Source organism: Natator depressus, chromosome 5, assembly GCF_965152275.1.
Source record: "Natator depressus isolate rNatDep1 chromosome 5, rNatDep2.hap1, whole genome shotgun sequence".
Lineage (NCBI taxonomy): Eukaryota > Metazoa > Chordata > Testudines > Cheloniidae > Natator > Natator depressus.
In genome coordinates this window covers 102,153,936-102,176,382 of record NC_134238.1, presented here as the reverse complement: position 1 = coordinate 102,176,382, position 22,447 = coordinate 102,153,936, and the positions used below count along the sequence as shown (strand labels likewise).

The window sequence follows — 22,447 nt, the reverse complement described above, 5'->3', positions numbered from 1 at the left end:
AAGCAACTGGTCAACTATATTAATTTTTAACAATTCATTTATTGTTTAACGAAGTATAATTCTATGTGAAGAGGCAGTCTGCATAAAAGGTTAATATGAAACTGCCTAAGAAAGAGAGGATTTTATGTACTTTTAGGAGGAACAAAGTCACAAAGGCAGTCTGGGGTGAGCAAACATTTTGCCCTGAGGGCCACATCGGGGTTCCAAAACTGTATGGGGGACTGGGTAGAGACGGCTGTGCCTCCCCAAACCCTAACCCTATCCGCCCCCTCCCACTTCCCGCCCCCTAACTGCCCCCCTCAGAATCCCCAACCCATCCACCCCCCCGCCACTCCTTGTCCCCTGACCACCCCCTCCTGGGACCCCCTTCCCCTAAGTGCCCCCCCCCGGGACCCCACCCCTATCCAATCCCCCACTCCCTGACCCCTATCCACACCCCCACCCCAACAGGCCTCCCTCTAAAGCTTCCTTTCAGAATGTGGCCCTGTGAACATGGGCGGAGGACTCAGAAGGAGCAGGGGCAGCCACACAGCCGGAGAGATGCGGCGGCTTCCCTTTCAAAGCGCCGCTTCTCTCTGGTGGCCTGGTGCTCCTCCTGAGTCATCCACCCGCGTTCGCCGTGCTCTTGCCACCTGTCCCCTGTGGCTGCTGGTGAGCCTCCCTTCCTGCTCTCCCCTGCTCCCACAGTGCAGCCCCCTTCTGCGCTGGCAGCATGGTGAGCTGAGGCTGCGGGGGAGGGGCCGGGGGCTAGCCTCCCCAGCCGGGAGCTCAAGGGCCAGGCAGGACAGTCCCGCGGGCCATAGTTTGCCCACCTCTGGTCTAGGGCCCAATTCACTGAGCAGTGATTAGAGGTGGCTGAGTGAGGGGATTGAATCACCCATTCCAGCTGTATGTGGGACCCAGCTTTAAAAAGCATGCAGGCTCCCAATGACTGGTAAGACATGTGGCTGGTGAGACTAAGGCAATTAGCTAGTTGAGTTTGCCAGCAAAAGGACAGTAGGGAGATAAGGAAAGGAAAACCACAGAACCCTAACCTGCAGCTACTCTATACGGAAGAGCCCACAACTGGACAGAAATAATGTGTCACCAACACCATTGCTAGCTAGCTCTAACTCTGCCTGTAACTATTGGGGCCACTGCCAGACAGGCATCTTGACTCTGGAGGCTTCCACCCTGGCCCTGTCTTGACTTGCTCGGAACATGGCCTGGCGGGAGAACCCACTAGTGTGTTGGGTGTCTTCTGGGAGTCCCTCAGGTAGGTGAGCAGCAGGTAGAAGTGACTCATCTGGGTAGCATCTAGGAGCATGAGCACTTCATTGACAGGGCATACATGGGAACACCTGGGACAGAGAATACTAACCAACTTCAGATGACTACAGCATCACTAGAGGAGGAAGGAGAATTGGCACCTCTACAGGGAGGAGATTGGTTGCTGGTCACCTCGGGCAGCAGACAGTGCTTCACCCCCATGCAGGTCCCCCATCCATCATGGTCAAGAACCAGTATGCAGTACTGGCCATAGGAGGTAAGGAGCAAACCCCAATAGCTAAGGAGGAGGAGCCATCTTCTCCCAAGACTGGGAAGCTCACCTTCACCACACCCCAGAGAAGAAAGCACAGGGTGCTGGTGGTCGGGAATTCCCTTCTGAGGGAGACAGACATCCATCTGCCAATCTGATATAGCATCCCAGAGGTGTGCTGTCTGCCTGGAGCCAATATCAGAGATGTCACAAAAAGGTTGCCAAGACTAATTCATCCCCCTGACCCTATCCCATGCTGCTCATCCACATGGGCACTAAGAATGCTACCAGGTATAATCCTGAGCAGATCAGCAGTGAATACAGGACTCTGGGATTGAGGATGAAGGAGTCGGAGACACAGGTTGTGTTCTCATCCATCCACCCAGTTGAGATTAAGGGTCAAAGTAGAGAGACATATCATGGAGATGAATGAATGGCTGCATAGATGGCATCAGTGGGAAGGCTTTGGCTACCTCAACCACAGGTAGCTGTTCTAGGAAGGACTGCTAGGAAGAGATGGGGTCCAACTGACCAATAAGGGGGAAAGGATCTTCATATACCAACCTGCCAACCTACTGAGGAGGGCTTTAAACTTAGTTCAAAGGTTGGAAGTGACAAAAGCCCACGAGTAAGCGTAGGAAAAACAACCCTAATGGACAGTTAGATATTGGGGCAGGGGGAACATGGAAAATTACAATAGGGTCACAGGAGCAAGAGTGAGATCAGTGAGGGAATCTGCTCAATATCTTAGGATGTCTATACACAAATGCAAAGAGTATGGGGAATAAACAAGAACAAGAACTGGAAGTATTTATAAATAAGCTAAATTATGACATAATTGGCATCACAGGGACTTGGGATAAATCTCGAATGAAATATTGGTATAGAGGGGTATAACTTGTTCAGGAAGAACAGGCTGAGAAAAAAAGAGAAGTGGTGTTGCATTAAACATCAAAAACATATACATTTATTCTGAGGTCCAGAAGGAGGTGAGAAACAGACCGGTTGAAAATCTCTGGGTAAAGATAAAATAGGCAAAAATAGGAGTGAGGTCAAGATAACGGGTTACTATAGACTACCAAATCAGGAAAAGGAGATGGAGGCATTTCTAGAACAAACAACAGAAATATCCAAAACACAAGCCTTGGCAGTAATTCTAGACATCTGCTGGAAAAGTAACACAGCAAAACACACACTTTCCAATAAGTTCTTGGAATGTATTGAGGAAAAACTTTTGTTTCAGAAAGTGTAGGAGGTAACCAGGAGGACAGCCATTGTAGACTTGATTCTGACCAACACAGAAGAATTTCTTGTGAATTTTAAGGTGGAAGGCACTTTGGGTGACAGGGATCATGACAGATTTCATGATTCTAAGGAAAGAAAGGAACTAGAGCAGCAGAATAAGGACAATGGACTTCAAAAAAAAACACTTTTAACAAAATCAGAGAGGTCCTATAAAGAAAATCTAAGGGAAAAATGAGTTCAAGAGAGCTGGCAATTCACAAACAGACAATATAAAGGCATAACAGCAAGCTATTCCAATGCAAAGGCAAGATAATAAGAGGTCAATGTGGCTCCAAGAGGAACTCTTTAATCAAAAAGGAATCCTATAAAAAACAGAAACATGAACAAAGTGCTAAAGGTCACTGAAAAAGAACAACACAAGCACATAGGGACAAAAGCAGACAGGTTAAGACACAAAATGAACTACACCCAATAAGAGGAGCTTCTATAAATTCATCTTTCTCAATTGAAGACAACTGGCAGTTTTTCAAAGAGACATTATTAAAGGCACAAGAGCAAACTATCCCACTGCGTAGGAAAGAAAGGAAGTATGTCAAGAGACCACCCTGGCTCAACCAGGAGACCTTCAATGATTTAAAACTCAAAAAAAGAGTCCTACAAAAAGTGGAAACTCAGCCAAAATTACAAATTACACAGTTATGTAGGGACAAAATTAGAAAAGCCAACGCACAAAACGAGATCAAACTAGCTAGAGACAATAAAAGGAAACAAAAAAGCATTATACAAATACATTAGAAGCAAGAGGAAGACCAAGGACAGAGTAGGCCCGTTACTCAACGAGGGGGGAAAGACAATAACAGAAAATGTGGAAATGGTAGAGGGGCTTAATGAATTCTTTGTTTCGGTTTTCACCAAGAAGGTTGGTGGCGATTGGACATCTAACATAGTGAATGCCAGTGAAAATGAGGTAGGATCAGAGTCTAAAATAAGGAAAGAACAAATCAAAAATTACTTAGACAAGTTAGATGTCTTCAGATCACCATGGCCTGATGAAATGCATCCTAGAATACGCAAGGAGCTGACTGAGGAGATATCTGAGCCATTAGAAATTATCTTTGAAAAGTCATGGAAGACGGGAGACATTCCAGAAGACTGGAAAAGGGCAAATATAGTGTTCATCTATAAAAAGGGAAATAAAGACAACCCAGGGAACTACAGATCAGTCAGCTTAACTTCTGTACCCGGAAAGATAATGGAGGAAATAATTAAGCAATCAATTTCCAAACACCTAGAAGATAATAAGGTGATAAATAACAGTCAGCATGGATTTGTCAAGAACAAATAGTGTCAAACCAACCTGATAGCCTCCTTTGACAGGGTAACAAGCCTTGTGGATGGGGGGGAAGTAGTAAATGTGGTATATCTTGACTTTAGTAAGGATATTGATACTGTCTCACATGACCTTCTCATAAAAAAAACTACGGAAATACAACCTAGATGGAGCTACTATAAGGTGGATGCATAACTGGTTGGAAAATCATTCCCAGAGAGTAGTTATCAGCGGTTCACAATCATGCTGGAAGGGCATAACGAGTGGGGTCCCGCAGGGATCAGTTCTGGGTCCAGTTCTGTTCAATATCTTCATCAATGATTTAGATAATGGCATAGAGAGTACACCTATAAAGTCCGCGGACAATACCAAGCTGGGAGGGGTTGTAAGTGCCGTGGAGGATAAGATTAATATTCTAAAGGATCTGGAAAAACTGGAGAAATGGTCTGAAGTAAATAGGATTAAATTCAATAAGGACAAATGCAAAGTACTCCACTTAGGAAGGAACAATCAGTTGCACACATACAAAATGGGAAACGACTGCCTAGGAAGGAGTACTGGGGAAAGGGATCTGGGGGTCATAGTGGATCACAAGCTAAATATGAGTCAACAGTGTAACGCTGTTGCAAAAAAAAAAAAAAAAAGCAAACATCGTTCTGGGATGTATTAGCAGGAGTATTGTAAGCAAGACATGAGAAGTATTTCTTCCGCTCAACTCCACACTGATTAGGCCTCAACTGGAGTATTGTGCCCAGTTCTGGGTGCCACATTTCAGGAAAGATGTGGACAAACTGGAGAAAGTCCAGAGAAGAGCAACAAAAATGATTAGAGGTCTAGAAAACATGACCTATGAGGCAAGATTGAAAACACTGGGTTTGTTTAACCTGGAGAAGAAAAGACTGAGAGGGGACACGATAACAGTTTTCAAGTACATAAAAGGTTGTTACAAGGAGGAGGGAGAGAAACTGCTCTTCTTAACCTCTGAGGATAGGACAAGAAGCAATGGGCTTAAATTACAGCAAGGGAGTTTTAGGTTGAACATTAGGAAAAACTTCCTAACTGTCAGTGGTTAAACACTGGAATAAATTGCCTAGGGAGGTTGTGGAATCTCCATCACTGGGGATTTTTAAGAGCAGGTTGGACAAACACCCGTCAGGGATGATCTAGATAATACTTAGTCCTGATATGAGTGTAGGGAACTGGACTAGATGACCTCTCGAGGTCCCTTCCAGTTCTGTGATTCTATAACTCTATTTGGCACTGTGGAGGTCTCAGCTCACATACTGCATCCAATTCTGGGCACCACATTTTAGGAAAGATGTGGACAAATTGGAGAGAGTCCAGAGGAGAGCAAAAAATAAATATAGGATTTAGAAAACCTGACCTATGAGAAAGGCTAAAAATTGGCATGTTTATGCTTGAGAAAAGATTACTGAAGGAGGACCTGATAACAGCTTTTACATACGTTAAGGGCTGTTATAAAGACGACAACTGATTGCTCTCCATGTTCACTAAAGTTAGGATAAGTAGTAATGGGCTTAATCTGCAGAAACGGAGATTTAGGTTAGATATTAGGAAAAACTTTCTAACTAAAATGGTTGTTAAATTGTACCATAAATGGGCACAAACCTGAAGGCTTGGTGGATTACGCACCCAAGAAAATATTTACCATTTACTTAAGGAAATTTAAGCGTTGCATTTTAGCCATCTTTTAATTGCTGATTGTTTCATACCTGATTTAGATCTATAAAATTACATTTAAAAACTACATTAAAAAACCACAGAGGCTGAAAAGCCAAGTACTGAAAAGGTAGCAAATGTCAGAATTAAGTATGCCAGTTACAACCTTAATTCAATACCATTATACATATGCACTGTAATACAATCTTTAATTGCACGATCATGTACTATTTATTTCAGAGGCTATCTTCCTCTTTCAGTGCACAGGATGGATAGTGCTCACTGAATAGAAATTCAATGTTTGTTTTTATCCTCAAAATTGAATGTGTGGCCCCCATACTTTATTCACCACATATCATCAAAACTCTGAACTGAATACAGAAGAGGAGGTTACTTACCTGTAACTTCAGGTTCTTCAAGATGTGTGGTCCCTATCTGTATTCCACTGTGGGTTCCATATGTGCAAAATGTGTCAGGAGCCAGAGAATTTGAAAGTAGTGTGCGTTGTTTCCATGCATGCTTCCTGGATCACCCTGTGCCTCTGATCCAGGGGATAAAGGGGAGGGCGGACCAACTGCCTCTCCAATTCCTTCTCCACTGTAGATAAAAGAAGATCCAAAGAAGAGAGGAAGGAGGGTAGATACTGAAATACAGACAGGGAGGTCTGTGCAAAGGACAGGTGTTCCAAAGGAGGCATGAGCAGAGGAGCACTGGACTAGGTCAAAGTGTCTTCTAAAGGTGTGAACGGAGCTGCACATGTCCCTCCTTCATATCTGTAAAGCAGCTATCTCCTAAAGCAATGCCATAGTCACTACAATGAGCTCTTACCCCATGGAGGGATAGGGTTTCGACAGTTGATAGCAGAAGCTCATGGGGTGGCAGTTTGGAGAGTATACTGACTCAAGCCATGCTTGGAGGCAACAAAGGTAAAGTCTTGTGAAAGGAGTGATCTGAGTGCTGGAGACCAAATGCCCCAGGAGAGAGAAAGGCAAGTCTTAATTGGTACTCAAGGGCTGTTTGTGATCTGGGCTATAATGCTGTTCATGGTCTGAAACTGCCTTTGGGGAAGTAAGCTCTTGCAGTGACCAAATCCAGGGTGGCGCCAATGAAGTCCAGGGACTTCCTGGGTGTCAGAACAGATTTTTCAGGGAAGAGAGGAGGTATAGCATCATTAAGAGTTAACATATGGGCCTCCTATTGTGAGTTGGCAACAAGGAGCCAGTTGTCAAGGTAGGGGAAGACAATGAGACCGAGGTGTCTGACGTGAGCTGCCAGTACAGCAAATACTTTGGTGAAGACCATGGGGGCGGTCGCTAGGCCAAAGGGAAGTAATCTGTACTGAAATGGTCTGGGCCTACTACAAATTTGAGGAAATGTCTGTGGGTGGGATGAATATATACGTGAAAGTTGGCATTCTTCATATCGAGAACTGTAAATCACATGTCCTTCTCCAGGGATGCTATTAGAGAGGCCAGTGTGACCATATAAAACTTGAGTTTGCAAACGAAGCGGTTGAGGTGGCACAGGTTGAGAATTGGTCTCCATGCACCCTTCTTTTTTGGGTATAAGGAAATAAGTTGAGTAAAAGTCACTCTCTTGGTACTGAGGAGGGACATGTTCTATCACTTCTCAATCAAGAAGAGGAGGTAGAGATGCAAACTTGATCGCACAGCCAAAGTGGATGTCATTCAGCACCCACTGGTCTGTGGTTAATGCACTCTAGGTGTTGAGAAACAGTGCTAGACAACCTCCAAATGGCATGTGAAGGTCAGGCGATGTTGGACTTAGGGACTCACAGCCTCAAGGTCCCATTAAAAAATAGCACATTGTCACTGAGATTGGGATACCAAGCCTGTTGCCTCAGATGTAGGGAAATGGGTCCTTTGAACCCTTTGCCTTTTGCCTGGTGGTTTGAAGGGCCTTGGATACAAAAATTGCTGAGCCATGGGTCTAGGCCTAGATGACTGTCGATGGATCTTCCTCGTGGGGGCACGTTTCACAGTAGCAGCCGTCTTAGTCTGTATCCGTAAAAAGAACAGGAGTACTTGTGGCACCTTAGAGACTAACAAATTTATTTAAGCATAAGCTTTCATGGGCTAAAACCCACTTCATCGGAGGCTTGCAGTGGAAAATACAGTAGGAAGATAGATATATAGATGTGTATATATATATATATACACACACACACACAGACAACATGAAACAATGGATGTTATCATGCACACTATAACGAGAGTGATCAGTTAAGTTGAGCTATTACCAGTAGGAGGGGGGAGGGGGAAACCTTCTGTAGTGATAATCAAGATGGGCCATTTCTAGCAGTTGACAAAAACGTGTGAGGAACGGTAGGGGGGAAAAATAAACATGGGGAAATAGTTTTACTTTGTGTAATGACACATCCACTCCCAGTCTTTATTCAAGCCTAAGTTAATTGTATCCAGTTTGCAAATTAATTCCAATTCAGCAGTCTCTCCTTGGAGTCTGTTTCTGAAGTTTTTTTGTCGTAATATTGCGACTTTTAGGTCTGTAATCGAGTGACCAGGGAGACTGAAGTGTTCTCCAACTGGTTTTTGAATGTTATAATTCTTGACGTCTGATTTGTGTCCATTTATTCTTTTGCGTAGAGACTGTCTGGTCTGGCCAATGTATATGGCAGAGGGGCATTGATGGCACATGATGGCATATATCACATTGGTAGATGTGCAGGTGAACGAGCCTCTGATAGGGTGGCTGATGTGATTAGGCCCTATGATGGTGTCCCCTGAATAGATATGTGGACACAGTTGGCAAGGGGCTTTGTTGCAAGGATAGCTTCCTGGGTTAGTGCTTTTGTTGTATGGCGTGTGGTTGCTGGTGAGTATTTGCTTCAGGTTGGGGGGCTGTCTATAATCAAGGACTGGCCTATCTCCCAAGATCTGTGAGAGTGATGGGTCGTCCTTCAGGATACGTTGTAGATCCATGATGATGCATTGGAGAGGTTTTAGTTGGGGACTGAACGTGACGGCTAGTGGCATTCTGTTACTTTCTTTGTTGGGCCTGTCCTGTAGTAGGTGACTTCTGGGTACTCTTCTGGCTCTGTCAATCTGTTTCTTCACTTCTGCAGGTGGGTACTGTAGTTGTAAGAACGCTTGATAGAGATTTTGTAGGTGTTTATCTCTGTCTGAGGGGTTGGAGCAAATGTGGTTGTATCATAGAGCTTGGCTGTAGACAATGGATTGTGTGGTGGGGTCTGGATGAAAGCTGGAGACATGTAGGTAAGTATAGCAGTCAGTAGGTTTCTGGTATAGGGTGATGTTTATGTGACCATCGCTTATTAGTACTGTAGTGTCCAGGAAGTGGATCTCTTGTATGGACTGGTCCAGGCTGAGGTTGATGGTGGGATGGAAATTGTTGAAATCATGGTGGAATTCCTCAAGGGCTTCTTTTCCATGGGTCCAGATGATGATGTCATCAATGTAGCGCATGTAGATTAGGGGCATTAGGGGACGAGAGCTGAGGAAGCGTTGTTCTAAGTCAGCCATAAAAATGTTGGCATACTGTGGGGCCATGCGGGTACCCATAGCAGTGCCGCTGATTTGAAGGTATACATTCTCCCCAAATGTGAAATAGTTATGGGTGAGGACAAAGTCACAAAGTTCAGCCACCAGGTTTGCCGTGACATTATCGGGGATACTGTTTCTGACGGCTTGTAGTCCATCTGTGTGTGGAATGTTGGTGTAGAGGGCTTCTACATCCATAGTGGCTAGGATGGTGTTTTCAGGAAGATCACCGATGGATTGTAGTTTCCTCAGGAAGTCAGTGGTGTCTCAAAGACAGCTAGGAGTGCTGGTAGCGTAGGGCCTGAGGAGGGAGTCTACATAGCCAGACAATCCTGCTGTCAGGGTGCCAATGCCTGAGATGATGGGGCGTCCAGGATTTCCAGGTTTATGGATCTTGGGTAGCAGATAGAATACCCCTGCTCGGGGTTCTAGGGGTGTGTCTGTGCGGAAACTACACCATCTGTGCAAGAAACTCCCTGAAAAAGCACAAGAGCAAATCTGCACAGACACACCCCTAGAACCCCAAGCAGGGGTAAGGAACCAAAGGCTCCTCTTGATCAGAGTCTCCCCATGAGAAAGCTGATTCCTGTTCCAGAGACGGTATCATTGGTGCTGCTGGAGGGAACATATATCTTGAGAAGGGATCAGGAGATTAACTTCTCTGAGCAGTTGACTCTCCGGGTGGTGAAGACGAAGCAACAGGTTCCGACCTGGATCATGCAGCAGTGAGGAGGAACATGTGAGGTGGTTGGATGTTATTTTCAAATTTTCCCGCTCTGGACACATGCTGCACACATGTAACCCATAGTGGAATACAATAGGGACCATCACTAGAAGAAAAATTATTAATTTCCTTGGGGTTTTTCTATGGTACTCTTGATATCATCTTGGTCTTTACAAATATTTATGAAATTTTTCTTCACAACACCCTGTGTGTTGAGGTGGTTTTATTATCCTCATTTTACCCATGAGGAACTGAGGCACAGATTTTAAGGCCAAAATTGTCAACTGTTAGTTTCACAACTTGAGAAGCCATTAGTCTGAGCTAGCAGAGTACTTAGCACTTTGTATATTTAGAGCTCTGCTCCAATTGACCTCAGTTGCTTTTGTCAGTGCACAGCACTTTTGCAAATCTCACCCCAGGAATGAGTACCTCAGCCTGAGTACCCAGAAAATGAGGAACACACAATGCTCACTTGTGAAAATTTTGGTTTACGTGACTTGCCCAGCTTTCAATAGGAACTCTGTGGCAAAGGCAGGGATAAAATCCAGTTTTCCAGAGTAGCACTAAATGCCTTTAAATATGAGATTGTTCTTTTTCTTCCTGCAGTTCCCTTCCTTATTCTCCACACTTTTTCAACTTCTGCAAAAATGAAGCACAAAACAGGGGTCCTACAGACCACATCAACAGTTGCATGGGCATTTACTAACTTCTGAGTATTTGACTTTTCAACCTTAACGTCTAATAAACTATGTTAAAATAATGTTATTTTATATGTTTTTTAAAAACTTAAAACTTGAAAAAACTTAAATTTCATCCTGTGGAATCATGTGGGGTTATCAGCAGGGTTAGGATTTTTAGCTCCATAGCACAGTCCTTCACCACTGGAGCCAATGAAGTAACTGGTAGCTTTAGAAGAATTTTCTATGTGGACTTGCCACTAGTGGAGGAATAAAGTCATACAATTTGCCATTGGATTTCATAGTTAGTTATTTGAGTCGATGCTAGCCACGGTATTAAGAACGCACTCCGCCAACCTACTGCACTTAGTGGGGACATACACAATCGACTGTACAAAATCGCTTTCTAAAGATCGACTTCTATAAAATTGACCTAATTTCATAGTATAGACATACCCTTAGAAAAGTTGTTTTTTTATTTATAACTTGAGAATATTTGATCTGGAAGTCAACGAGAGATATTAAACACAGAACTCTGCAATTCCATTTTTATAGATCAACTTTTCAGAATACAATTGGACTTTGAACTACTTATTTTCATTCTCTTCATAAATGTGTGTTTTGAATAGGACATGATGATCATAGAATATCAGGGTTGGAAGGGACCTCAGGAGGTCATCTAGTCCAACCCCCTGCTCAAAGCAGGACCAATCCCCAACTAAATCATCCCAGCCAGGGCTTTGTCAAGCCTTAAAAACCTCAAAGGAAGAAGATTCCACCACCTCCCTAGGTAACGCATTCCAGTGCTTCACAACCCTCCTAATGAAAAAGTTTTTCCTAATATCCAACCTAAACTTCCCACACTGCAACTTGAGACCATTAATCCTTGTTCTGTCATCTGCTACCACTGAGAACAGTCTAGATCCATCTTCTTTGGAACCCCCTTTAGGTAGTTGAAAGCAGCTCTCAAATCCCCCCTCATTCTTATCTTCTGCAGATTAAACAATCCCAGTTCCCTCAGCCACTCCTCATAAGTCATGTGTTCCAGTCCCCTAATCATTTTTGTTGCCCTCCGCTGGACTCTCCCCAATTTTTCCACATCCTTCTTGTAGTGTGGGGCCCAAAACTGGACACAGTACTCCAGATGAGGCCTCACCAACGTTGAATAGAGAGGAATGATCACGTCCCTCGATCTGCTGGCAATGCTTCTACTTATACAGCCAAAAATGCCGTTAGTCTTCATGGCAACAAGGGCACACTGTTGACTCATATCCAGCTTCTTGTCCACTGTAACCCCTAGGTCCTTTTCTGCAGAACTGCTGCCTAGCCATTTGGTCCCTAGTCTGTAGCAGTGCATGGGATTCTTCCGTCCTAAATGCAGAACTCTGATAGTCTGAAAGTCTGTCAAAATATCACAAAACATTCTATAATGGAAATTACAGTTTTTCTAACAAAAGTTTTAAGTGGTTACTCAAATGCAACAAGTATTTTTGTGAAAAATACAAAGAGATGGAGAGCCACAGCGTAATTTTAGACTAAACAGAAATTACTTAACTTTGTCATTCTCAGATGGCTGTGTCTATGGTACAGCTCACCTCAGTGTCACAGTCAGGAAGGGTCTGTAGAACTAGACTAGAATTCAACTGCCTCACTGCTACCACAGAGGAACTGTCACAACTGCATAGTTAAGGTTGACTTTTGCCCTTAAAAAGGAATTCAACCTCTTTATTATGATTAATACACTGAATCCTTCCTAAACTAACAGGTTACACTGAGTACTGAATGAATTTTCAGAGAACATATAAGTAAATGGTAAATAGCTTTAATTAATTTTTTTTATGAGATTACAGGTTTGGTTGATAAAGGTAATAGGGTTGATGTAATATACTTAAATTTCTGTAAGGTGTTTGAACTTGGTACAGCACAATATTTTGATTAAAAACGAGAATATAAAATTAATATTGCACATATTAAATGGATTAAAAATTGGCTAACTGATAGGGCTCAAAATGTAACTGTAAATAGGGAATCATCACTGAGTGGGTGTGTTTCATCAATAACCTAGGAAAAAAACAAAATCATCCTTGATAATGTTTGAAGATGACACAAAATTGGGGGAGTGGTAAATAATGAAGCAGATAAAGGACTGAGTCAGAGAGATCTGAATTGCTTGGTAAACTGGGTGCAAACAAACAATATGTATTTTAACACAGCTAAATGTAAATATGTACATCTTGGAACAAAGAACGCAGGCCATACTTACAGGATGGGACTTTATCCTGGGAAGCAGTGACTCTGAAAAAGATTTGGGGGCCCTGGGAGAAAAAATCAGTTGAACAGGAGCTCCCAGTGTGACACAGAGCTAATGTGATCCTGGGATGCATAAACAGGGGAATCCTGAATAGCAGTAGAGAGGATATTACTTCTCTGTTTTTGGCACTGGGAGAATGTTGCTCTGGTGTCCACAATTCAAGGAGGATGCTGATAAACTGGAGAAAGTTCAGAGAAGAACCACGAGAAGGATGAGAAGATTAGAAAACATGATGTATAGTGACAGATTCCACGAGCTCAATCTAGTTAAGCTTAACAAACAGAAGGTTAAGGGTTGACTTGATTCCAGTCTATAAGTATCTACATGGGGAACAAATATTTAATAACTGGCTCTTCAATATAGCAGAGAAAGGTATGACACAATCCAGTGGCTGGAAATTGAAGCTAAACAAATTCAGACATGGTGATAGCTATTAACCATAAGAACAATTTATCAAGGGATGTAGTGGATTCTCCATCATTAACAATTTTAAAATCAAGACTGGATGTTTTTCTAAATGATATCCTCTAGGAATTATTTTGTGGATGTCGTGCGGCCTGTGTTATACCAGAGATCAAATCAGATCATCAAAATGATCCCTTCTGCTCTTGTAATCTATGAAAATTCCGTGCGCACAACACAAACAATATTCTCAACTGTAAGTTCTCTTTTTTCAAAACAGAATTTGTAAAACAGATCATGTTCCTAAATGTGGCATAAGAGCTTGATTTAACCCTCTTACATTAGTTTTATGCTGGTGTAACTCTATTGACATCAGTATAAAATCAGTGCAATGGAGTGAAAAATCAGGGCAAAAGATCCTTGACTCCACCAAGAAAGTAGGTTATGTTACCCTGGATTTGTTCTTCCTTTTACAAAACACTTTACTTGTCTGTACAGCAAATAATTAAAGGTAGATAATTTGTATTTAGGATAAATCCCTATTCTTGGTGCCTAGAATTTTTTGCAGGTTTGTGGCTGTGCATAAAAGGTATATATTTCACTAATAAAAAGCATATTATCTAAATATCTTCTAAAAGGAAACGCGAGATAATAGGCGCTCTCTTACACACTGTAGATGCTCAAACTGTGATTTTGTAAGGCCTGGTCTACACTACGAGTTTATGTCAGATTTAGAAGCGTTACATCGAATTAACTCTGCAGCCCTCCACACAACAAAGCCATTTTTTTCGACATAAAGAGTTCTTAAAACAGATTTCTGTACTCCACCCAAACGAGGGGATTAGAGCTAAAATCAACATCGCTGTTTCAAATTAGGGTTAGTGTGGACGCAATTCGAAGGTATTGGCCTCCGAGAGCCATCCCACAGTGCACCATTGTGACGCTCTGGACAGCACTCTGAGCTCGGATGCATTGGCCACGTGTACAGGAAAAGCCCCGGGAACATTTGAATCTCATTTCCTGTTTGGCCAGGCGAGCTCATCAGCACAGGTGACCATGCAGAGCTCATCAGCACAGGTGATCCTGCAGTCCCAGAATCGAAAGAGAGCTCCAGCATGAACCGAATGGGAGGTACTGGATCTGATCGCTGTATGGGGAGAGGAATCCATGCTATCAGAACTACGTTCCAAAAGACGAAATGCCAAAACATTTCAAAAAATCTCCAAGGCCATGAGGGACAGAGGCTACAGCAAGGATGCAACACAGTGCCGTGTGAAACTTAAGGAGCTCAGACAAGCGTACCAGAAAACCAAAGAATCAAACGGACGCGCTGGGACAGAGCCCCAGACATGCCGCTTCTACGCTGAGCTGCATGCATTTCTGGGGGGGGGCCGCCCCCCCACCCCTGTCCGTGGACTCCGATGATGGGGTACTCTCCGCCATGCCTGAGAATTTTGCGGATGAGGAAGATGAGGAGGAGGAGGACGAACTTGAGAAGAGCACACAGCACACCATTCTCCACGACAGCCAGGATCTTTTGCTCACCCTGACTGAAATACCCTCCCAACCCAACGAAGCCAGAGAAGGGACCTCTGGTGAATGTACCTTTTAAAATATAATACACGTTATAAAAGCAAGTGTTTTTTAATGATTAAGTAGCCCTGAGGACTTGGGATGCATTCATGGTTAGTACAGCTACTCATTTCCATTTGAATCTCATTTCCTGTTTGGCCAGGCGAGCTCATCATCACAGGAGACCATGCAGTCCCAGAATCGAAAAAGAGCTCCAGCATGGACCGAACGGGAAGTACGGTTTCTGATCGCTGTATGGGGAGACGAATCCGTGCTGGCAGAACTTCGTTCAAAAAGACAAAATGCCAAAATATTTGAAAAAGTCTCCAATGGCATGAAGGACAAAGGCTATAACAGGGACCCGCAGCAGTGCCGCGTGAAAATTAAGGAGCTCAGGCAAGCCTACCAAAAAACCAGAGAGGCAAATGGCCGCTCCAGTTCAGAGCCCCAGACATGCCGCTTTTATGATGAGCTGCATGCCATTCTAGGGGGTGCAGCCACCACTACCCCAACCCTGTGCTTTGACTCCATCCAAGAAGTGGCAGGCAACACGGAAGCGGGTTTTGGGGCGAGGAAGACGATAATGAGAAAGAGGTTGTAGATAGCTCACAGCAAGGAAGCTGAGAAACTGGTTTCCCCAACAGCCAGGATCTGTTTCTCATCCTGGACCTGGAGCCAGTACCCCCCGAACCCACCCAAGGCGGGCTCCCAGACCCTGAAGGCGGAGAAGGGACCTCTGGTGAGTGTACCTTTGTAAATATTATACATCGTTTAAAAGCAAGCGTGTTTAATGATTAATTTGCCCTGGCATTCACAGCCAGTACAGCGACTGGAAAAGTCTGTTAACGTGTCTGGGGATGGAGCGGAAATCCTCCAGGGACATCTCCATAAAGCTCTCCTGGATGTACTCCCAAAGCCTTTGCAAAAGGTTTCTGGGGAGGGCAGCCTTATTCCGTCCTCCATGGTAGGACACTTTACCACGCCAGGCCAGTAGCACGTAATCGGGAATCATTGCGGAACAAAGCATTGCAGCGTACGGTCCTGGTGTTTGCTGGCATTCAAACAACATCCGTTCTTTATCTCTCTGTATTACCCTCAGGAAAGAGATATCATTCATGCTCACCTGGTTGAAATAGGGTGGTTTCAGTAAGTGGACATTCAGAGGTGCCCGTTCCTGCTGGGCTGTTTGCCTGTGCCTGAAAAGAAATCCTCCCTGCAGTTAGCCACGCAGCAGGGAGGGAGGTCATTGGCGCTGAGCTGTTTGCATTTGACTAGCAGGGATCTTCCCTGATACCAGCCATGTGGTGGAGGGAGGGGTAAAGTGATCATCCCAGAGAACTGGATGGGACGGGGGGGGTTAGTTTGGTTTCTGCTGCTGCACGTTAACGGGAAAATTGCAGCACTAAATGGCCAACTCAATGTGCTTTGCTTGGTATGGGAGAGGAGGGCGCTGCTGTTGTGAAGGTTGCAGAGGCCGAAAGACTATGGCTTACCATGGCCACCTAAAAGCTGAATTCTGTTGCCTGTCATTGCGTGCGTGATCTCTAACACCAAAGCCGCAGGCACTCAATAGAAGATGCAAAATGCGACCTTGTACCAAAATCACATGTGCTATGTAATGTGAATAGTGTTGTTCACCGTGAAAGAGTATAGCCATTCTTCTGTAAAATGTGTCTTTTAAAATACTTCACTCCCTTTTTTTCCTCCAGCAGCTGCAAATGTTTCAAGCCTCCCTCCTCCGTCCCAAAGGGCTATCTCCGACAAGGAGGCAAAAAAACGCACGTGCGATTAAATGTTCTCTGAGCTCATGCAGTCGTCCGGGACTGACAGAGCTCAGCAGAATGTGGGGAGGGACACAATAGCAGAGTACAGGAAAGTGGCTGATGAACGTGAGGAGAGGTGGCGGCAGGCAGATCAGAGAAGGCATGCGGCAACGCTGGGGCTCCTGTGGGATCAAACTCATATGCTCCAGCGTATGGTTGAGCTGCAGGAAAGGCAGCAGGAGAAAAGACTGCCGCTACAGCCCCTGTGTAACCAACTGCCCTCCTCCCCAAGTTCCATAGCCTCCTCACCCAGACGCCCAAGAACGCGGTGAGGGGCCTCTGGCCACCCAGCCACTCCACCCCAGAGGAGTGCCCAAACAAAAGGAGGCTTGCATTCAGTAAGTTTTAAAGTGCTGTGTGGCCTTGTCCTTCCCTCCTTCACCACCCCACCCGGTGCTTCCCTCCTCCACCACCCCCCGGGGCTACCTTGGCAGTTATCCCCCTATTTATGTGATGAATAAATAAAGAATGCATGAATGAAGAAGCAACAATTACTCTATTGCCTCTGCAAGCGGTGATCGAAGGGGGGAGGGGAGGGGAGGGTGCTTACCTTACTGGAAAGTAGAGTGAAACTGGGGGGGAGGGGAACGGAGGGGAGGGGAGGGGGTTCCACCAAGGAGAAACAAACAGAACTTTCACACCGTAGCCTGGCCAGTCATGAAACTGCTTTTCAAAGCTTCTCTGATGCGCACTGCACCCTCCTGTACTCTTCTAACCGCCCTGGTGTCTGGCTGCGCATAATCAGCAGCCAGGCGATTTGCCTCAACCTCCCACACAGCCATAAACGTCTCCCCCTTAATCTCACAGATATTGTGGAGTGCACAGCAAGCAGTAATAACAATGGGAATATTGGTTTCGCTGAGGTCTAATTGAGTCAGTAAACTGCGCCAGCGCGCTTTTAAACGCCCAAATGCACATTCTACCACCATTCGGCACTTGCTCAGCCTATAGCTGAACAGCTCCTGATTACTGTCCAGGCTGTCTGTGTATGGCTTCATAAACCACGGCATTAAGGGGTAGGCTGGGTCCCCAAGGATAACTATAGGCATTTCAACATCCCCAATGGTTATTTTCTGGTCTGGGAATAAAGTCCCTTCCTGCAGTTTTTGAAACAGACCAGAGTTCCTGAAGATGCGAGCGTCATGTACCTTTCCCGGCCACCCCACGTTGATGGTGGTGAAACGTCCCATGTGATCCACCAGTGCTTGCAGCACCATTGAAAAGTACCCCTTGCGGTTTATGTACTGGCTGCCCTGGTGGTCCGGTGCCAAGACAGGGATATGGGTTCCGTCTATGGCCCCACCAGTTAGGGAATCCCATTGCAGCAAAGCCATCCACTATGACCTGCACATTTCCCAGAGTCACTACCTTTGATAGCAGCAGCTCAATGATTGCATTGGCTACTTGCATCACAGCAACCCCCACAGTAGATTTGCCCACTCCAAACTGATTTTGACTGACCGGTAGCTGTCTGGCGGTGCAAGCTTCCACAGGGCTATCGACCCTTGCTTCTCAACTATGAGGGCTGCTCTCATCTTGGTATTCTTGCACTTCAGGGCAGGGGAAAGCAAGTCACAAAGGTCCATAAAAGTGCTCTTACGCATGCGAAAGTTTTGGAGCCACTGGGAATCATCCCAAACCTGCAACACTATGCGGCCCCACCAGTCTGTGCTCGTTTCCCAGGCCCAAAATTGGCATTCCACGGCATGAGCCTGCCCCAGGAACACCATGATCTCCAAATTGCTGGGGACCGCGGTTTTACAGAACAGAAATCTGTGTTCATGTCCTCATCGCTGCGCTTCCGTCACCTCCTCGCCTGGTTTTTCAGGTGCTGGTTCTGCATAAACTGCATTATAATGCGCGAGGTGTTTACAATGGTCATAACTGCTGCGGTGAGCTGAACGGGCTCCATGCTTGCTGTGCTATGGCGTCTGCTCGGGCAATCCATGGAAAAGGGCGCGAAACGATTGTCTACCGTTGCTCTGACGGAGGGAGAGGCTACTGACAACACAGCTTACAGGGTTGGCTTACGGGGAATTAAAATCAACAAAGGGGGTGGCTTTGCATCAAGGAGAAACAGAATGGCCCCCTCAAGGATAGAACTCAAAACCCTGGGCTTAGCAGGCCGTTGATTTCACAGAAGAAGGGAGGAGAAAATGAATAACACAAATCTGGTCTATTTCTTGTTTTGATCCACTTCATCTATCTTTATACATCCTGCTGGCAGCAGACCGTGCAGTATGACTGCTGGCCATCGTCGTCTCCTGGCTGCTCATTAAAAGACGGTGCAGTAGGACAGCTGGCAGGACTGAATCGCCATGAGATGAAACTTAAAAGGGTAATGACCTGGCTGAGTCACTCCCATGTTTGCCCAAGTGCCCATGACCTCTCCGAGGTCAGTTAAAGGAGCACCCTGGAGTACGTCGACGATGGCTACCAGTCATACTGCACTGTCTGCTGCCAAAAGGCAACGAGCGGCTGCTGTGTAGCAATGCAGTACCGCGTCTGCCAACACCCAGGAGACATATGGTGACGGTGAGCTGAGCGGGCTCCACGCTTGCCGTGGTATGGCGTCTGCTCGGGTAACCCAGGAAAAAAGGCGCGAAACAATTGTCTGCCTTTGCTTTCACGGAGGGAGAGAGGGAAAGGGGGGGGCCTGATGATTTGTACCCAGAATCACCCGCAACAATGTTTTTGCCCCATCAGGCACTGGGATTTCTACCCAGAATTCAAATGGGTGGCGGAGACTGCGGGAACCGTGGGATAGCTACTCACAGTGCAATGCACCGGAAGTCGCCGGTTGCCTCGGTACTGTGGACGCACTCTGCTGACTAAATGCACTTAGAGCATTTGTGTGGGGACACACACAATCGACTGCATAAAAACGCTTTCTACAAAAACGACTTCTATAAATTCGACCTAATTTCATAGTGTAGACATGGCCTAAGAGTCTAGAACCAAATTCAGTCTCCAACAGGCTTTTGGGTTAAGAAGGTTTGAAACTCGGAGAAATGTCTCACAATAGGGATGTGAAGAGCTCAACTTTGTCTTGTCCACTCCTCAAATACTGGGAAGAGTAGAAGCATGTTTACAAAGCATCTTCAGTTGCTCTAGCTAAAATCCATCCTACAAGAAATACAGGATTAGGGCAATATTGGATGATTTAAATTTAAGCATTTTTGTTCTGCTCCATGCACTGAATTTCCCCCATATTTTGGTATATTCTATAGTCCTAAATTAGTTATTGGAAAACAACAGGATGTTTATCACTTGGACAAAGTAGCTTTTTGTTATTATATCTCTTCAAATCCATGCAGCTAAGTGGAATGTGTCTGCATGATGCAGAAGACATTGATTTAACAGATTAGGCACTCAAATATTAAGGAGTAAACCTATGAAGTTAATCATCTACTGCAGTATCATCTCGAAGGCTTCTGAACGAAAAAAGAGCCCTTCCTACATTTTGAGTACAGATCCTTCCTCGTTATTATTTGTACTACAGTAACACCAGAGGCCTCAATTATATTAGGGTCCTCTGTGCCAGTCGCTGTAAAAACACAAATACAGTCAATATGTTCTGAATAGTTTACAAATCCTCTGAGAAGGTCAACATTTAAGATGAATGCTTGTGTTTCTGAATTTTAGGAGCTATTTTCTTATTAGATTTACGCTTTCTTCCCTTTGTTGCGATGGGATTCCTTCAAGGAGAATAACTGCTTTTATCTGATTTTTATATTTTATTTTATTTTATTTTAGCACCAGAGCTCTGGACTTAACTTTGGAGGACAATTTGACGGATCTCTGCAATCTGGGAAATTGGAGCTGGAACTCAAGTTCATCCTTTTGTTGGTTTTCAGGGACTCTGGAAGGACCATAACTTCTGTTTCCAACTACTCTGTTACCATCTCCCATGTGATTCCAAACAACCTTCTAGCAAAAATACAAAGCTAGCAAGTTCCAGACGCAAACGATGATTCTAAAAGGAAGACAAACTAGTGTCAGGTGTCAAACCCACTTTGCTGAACCACCAAGAGAGTCCTTAATCTGTTCTGCAGCTAAGTAAGAAGCAGCTAAACTGGTGGCTGAATGAGTAGGTGAGGAAACGAGAACATTGCCGCTAAGTGATCAGCACAAGAGAAAATTTCTGATGCCATGGAAATTTGCCCCAAGACCCATATACCATTCCAAAATATAAAATTCCTCTAAAAAAATACAAGAGAAACTTGTTTTCCATTAGTAAAAAAAAAAAGTGTCCCTTGCTAAACAAACTTCATTCAACTTAGAAAAGGAAATATCTGGTCTCCTCTTTGTAGGAAGAGATAATGGGAGGACAGTCAGTTCAGCAAACATGCCAGAAGGAGGGGCTTTCAGATGTCTTCATTCTCCAAGCCAGCCCCTCCACCCTCAAAAAAGGAGTTATCCTCTATTAAGATGGATTGGATAATTATTATTATTTCTGTCCAAATCAGTAGAGTCAAAGCAGGAGAAAAAGAATTAGCCAGTTTTGAAAATAAAAAATGACCACTTTCCTAACTAGAAAAACAAAAATCAATTATGTTGATTAGTCTTAGTATTTCTCAATGTCAGATGAGGCAGGGGAAAAGAGGAAACAACAACTGAAGGTACTGGTATCAGTTATGTCTCACCTGAGAAAGATTTGTGCCACTTTGTGATAAAGCCATTAAACGTTTTCTAAAGTCTAACCCGATAGCACACTGAGTGTTCCATTCAGGATCTTGACATGAAAGACTGAAAATGAATCCTAATTACAGTGGGTGTACTTCAAAAGTTCATTTGTGTTTTGGAGATATTACCAATTCCAGTGCTATTCCCCATTTTAAGTATAGTACTGATGACTACAACTAGTAGTAGCTCTAAACCCAGAATGAACTCTTAATTGTGCCCACTGTACTTTATTCTACTGAAAATGACAGCAATCAATACCAAAACCATTCTTGTACCCAATCTATACCCAATAGAGAATTCTAAAGCAACATACCTGAACTCTGAATTTCCAGGTTGTTCCAACAGGAACGCCAGGTATAGGTCCATAGTGGTTAGAAGGAACAATAGTGCATTCCTTAGTACGACCAACACAAGCCATACCCTACCAACATATCAGAGAGAAGAAACTAATTTTATTATATTTAAAGTTTCTTTTCAAAGTTGATGCAGACACAAGGATCTCTGACTATTATTATAAAAATGTTTTATATACATTTTTTCAATCAATTTTATGTAAATTCTAGTTTTTATTTATAATCCTTGTCTCCAGTCAACTTTAAAAAACGGATTTTGACTGTTTTAACTTTTGGAGACGATGGGAAAAATTCAGCATTGGTTTACATACTGTGCAACTCCACTGAAGATTGCATGATGTGTAAATTTAGTACTGAACTTTGCACAGTTAATTTATATGTATAGTCACAGATATGACACACGCACACACACACAGAGTTATATTTATTCTTGAAATACACTTTACCTTGCCCCAGTCTCGCTGACTCTCAGTACTGGCAGATGGCATCTTTGCTTTCTTTTTACTCTGCTTGAGCTTTTCCCCAGCCTTTACAACTTCATTAGAATCATTTTTGCAGGAAGGACAGTACCTTAAAAAAAAAGTTG

At 44.2% G+C, this 22,447-nt stretch overlaps 1 protein-coding gene across 2 annotated transcripts in view; it reads right to left on the bottom strand.

The window, feature by feature from the left end:
- Positions 1 to 22,447, bottom strand: part of UHRF2 (ubiquitin like with PHD and ring finger domains 2) — a 172,660-nt gene that overhangs the window by 37,495 nt on the left and 112,718 nt on the right. For both annotated transcript variants that reach the window (XM_074953331.1, XM_074953332.1), the window contains 2 exons: positions 22,308 to 22,431; positions 21,822 to 21,929 (listed from right to left, as the gene is read on the bottom strand). In XM_074953331.1, coding sequence (XP_074809432.1) covers positions 21,822 to 21,929; positions 22,308 to 22,431 — 232 coding nt within the window. The remainder of the gene's footprint in view (positions 1 to 21,821; positions 21,930 to 22,307; positions 22,432 to 22,447) is intronic.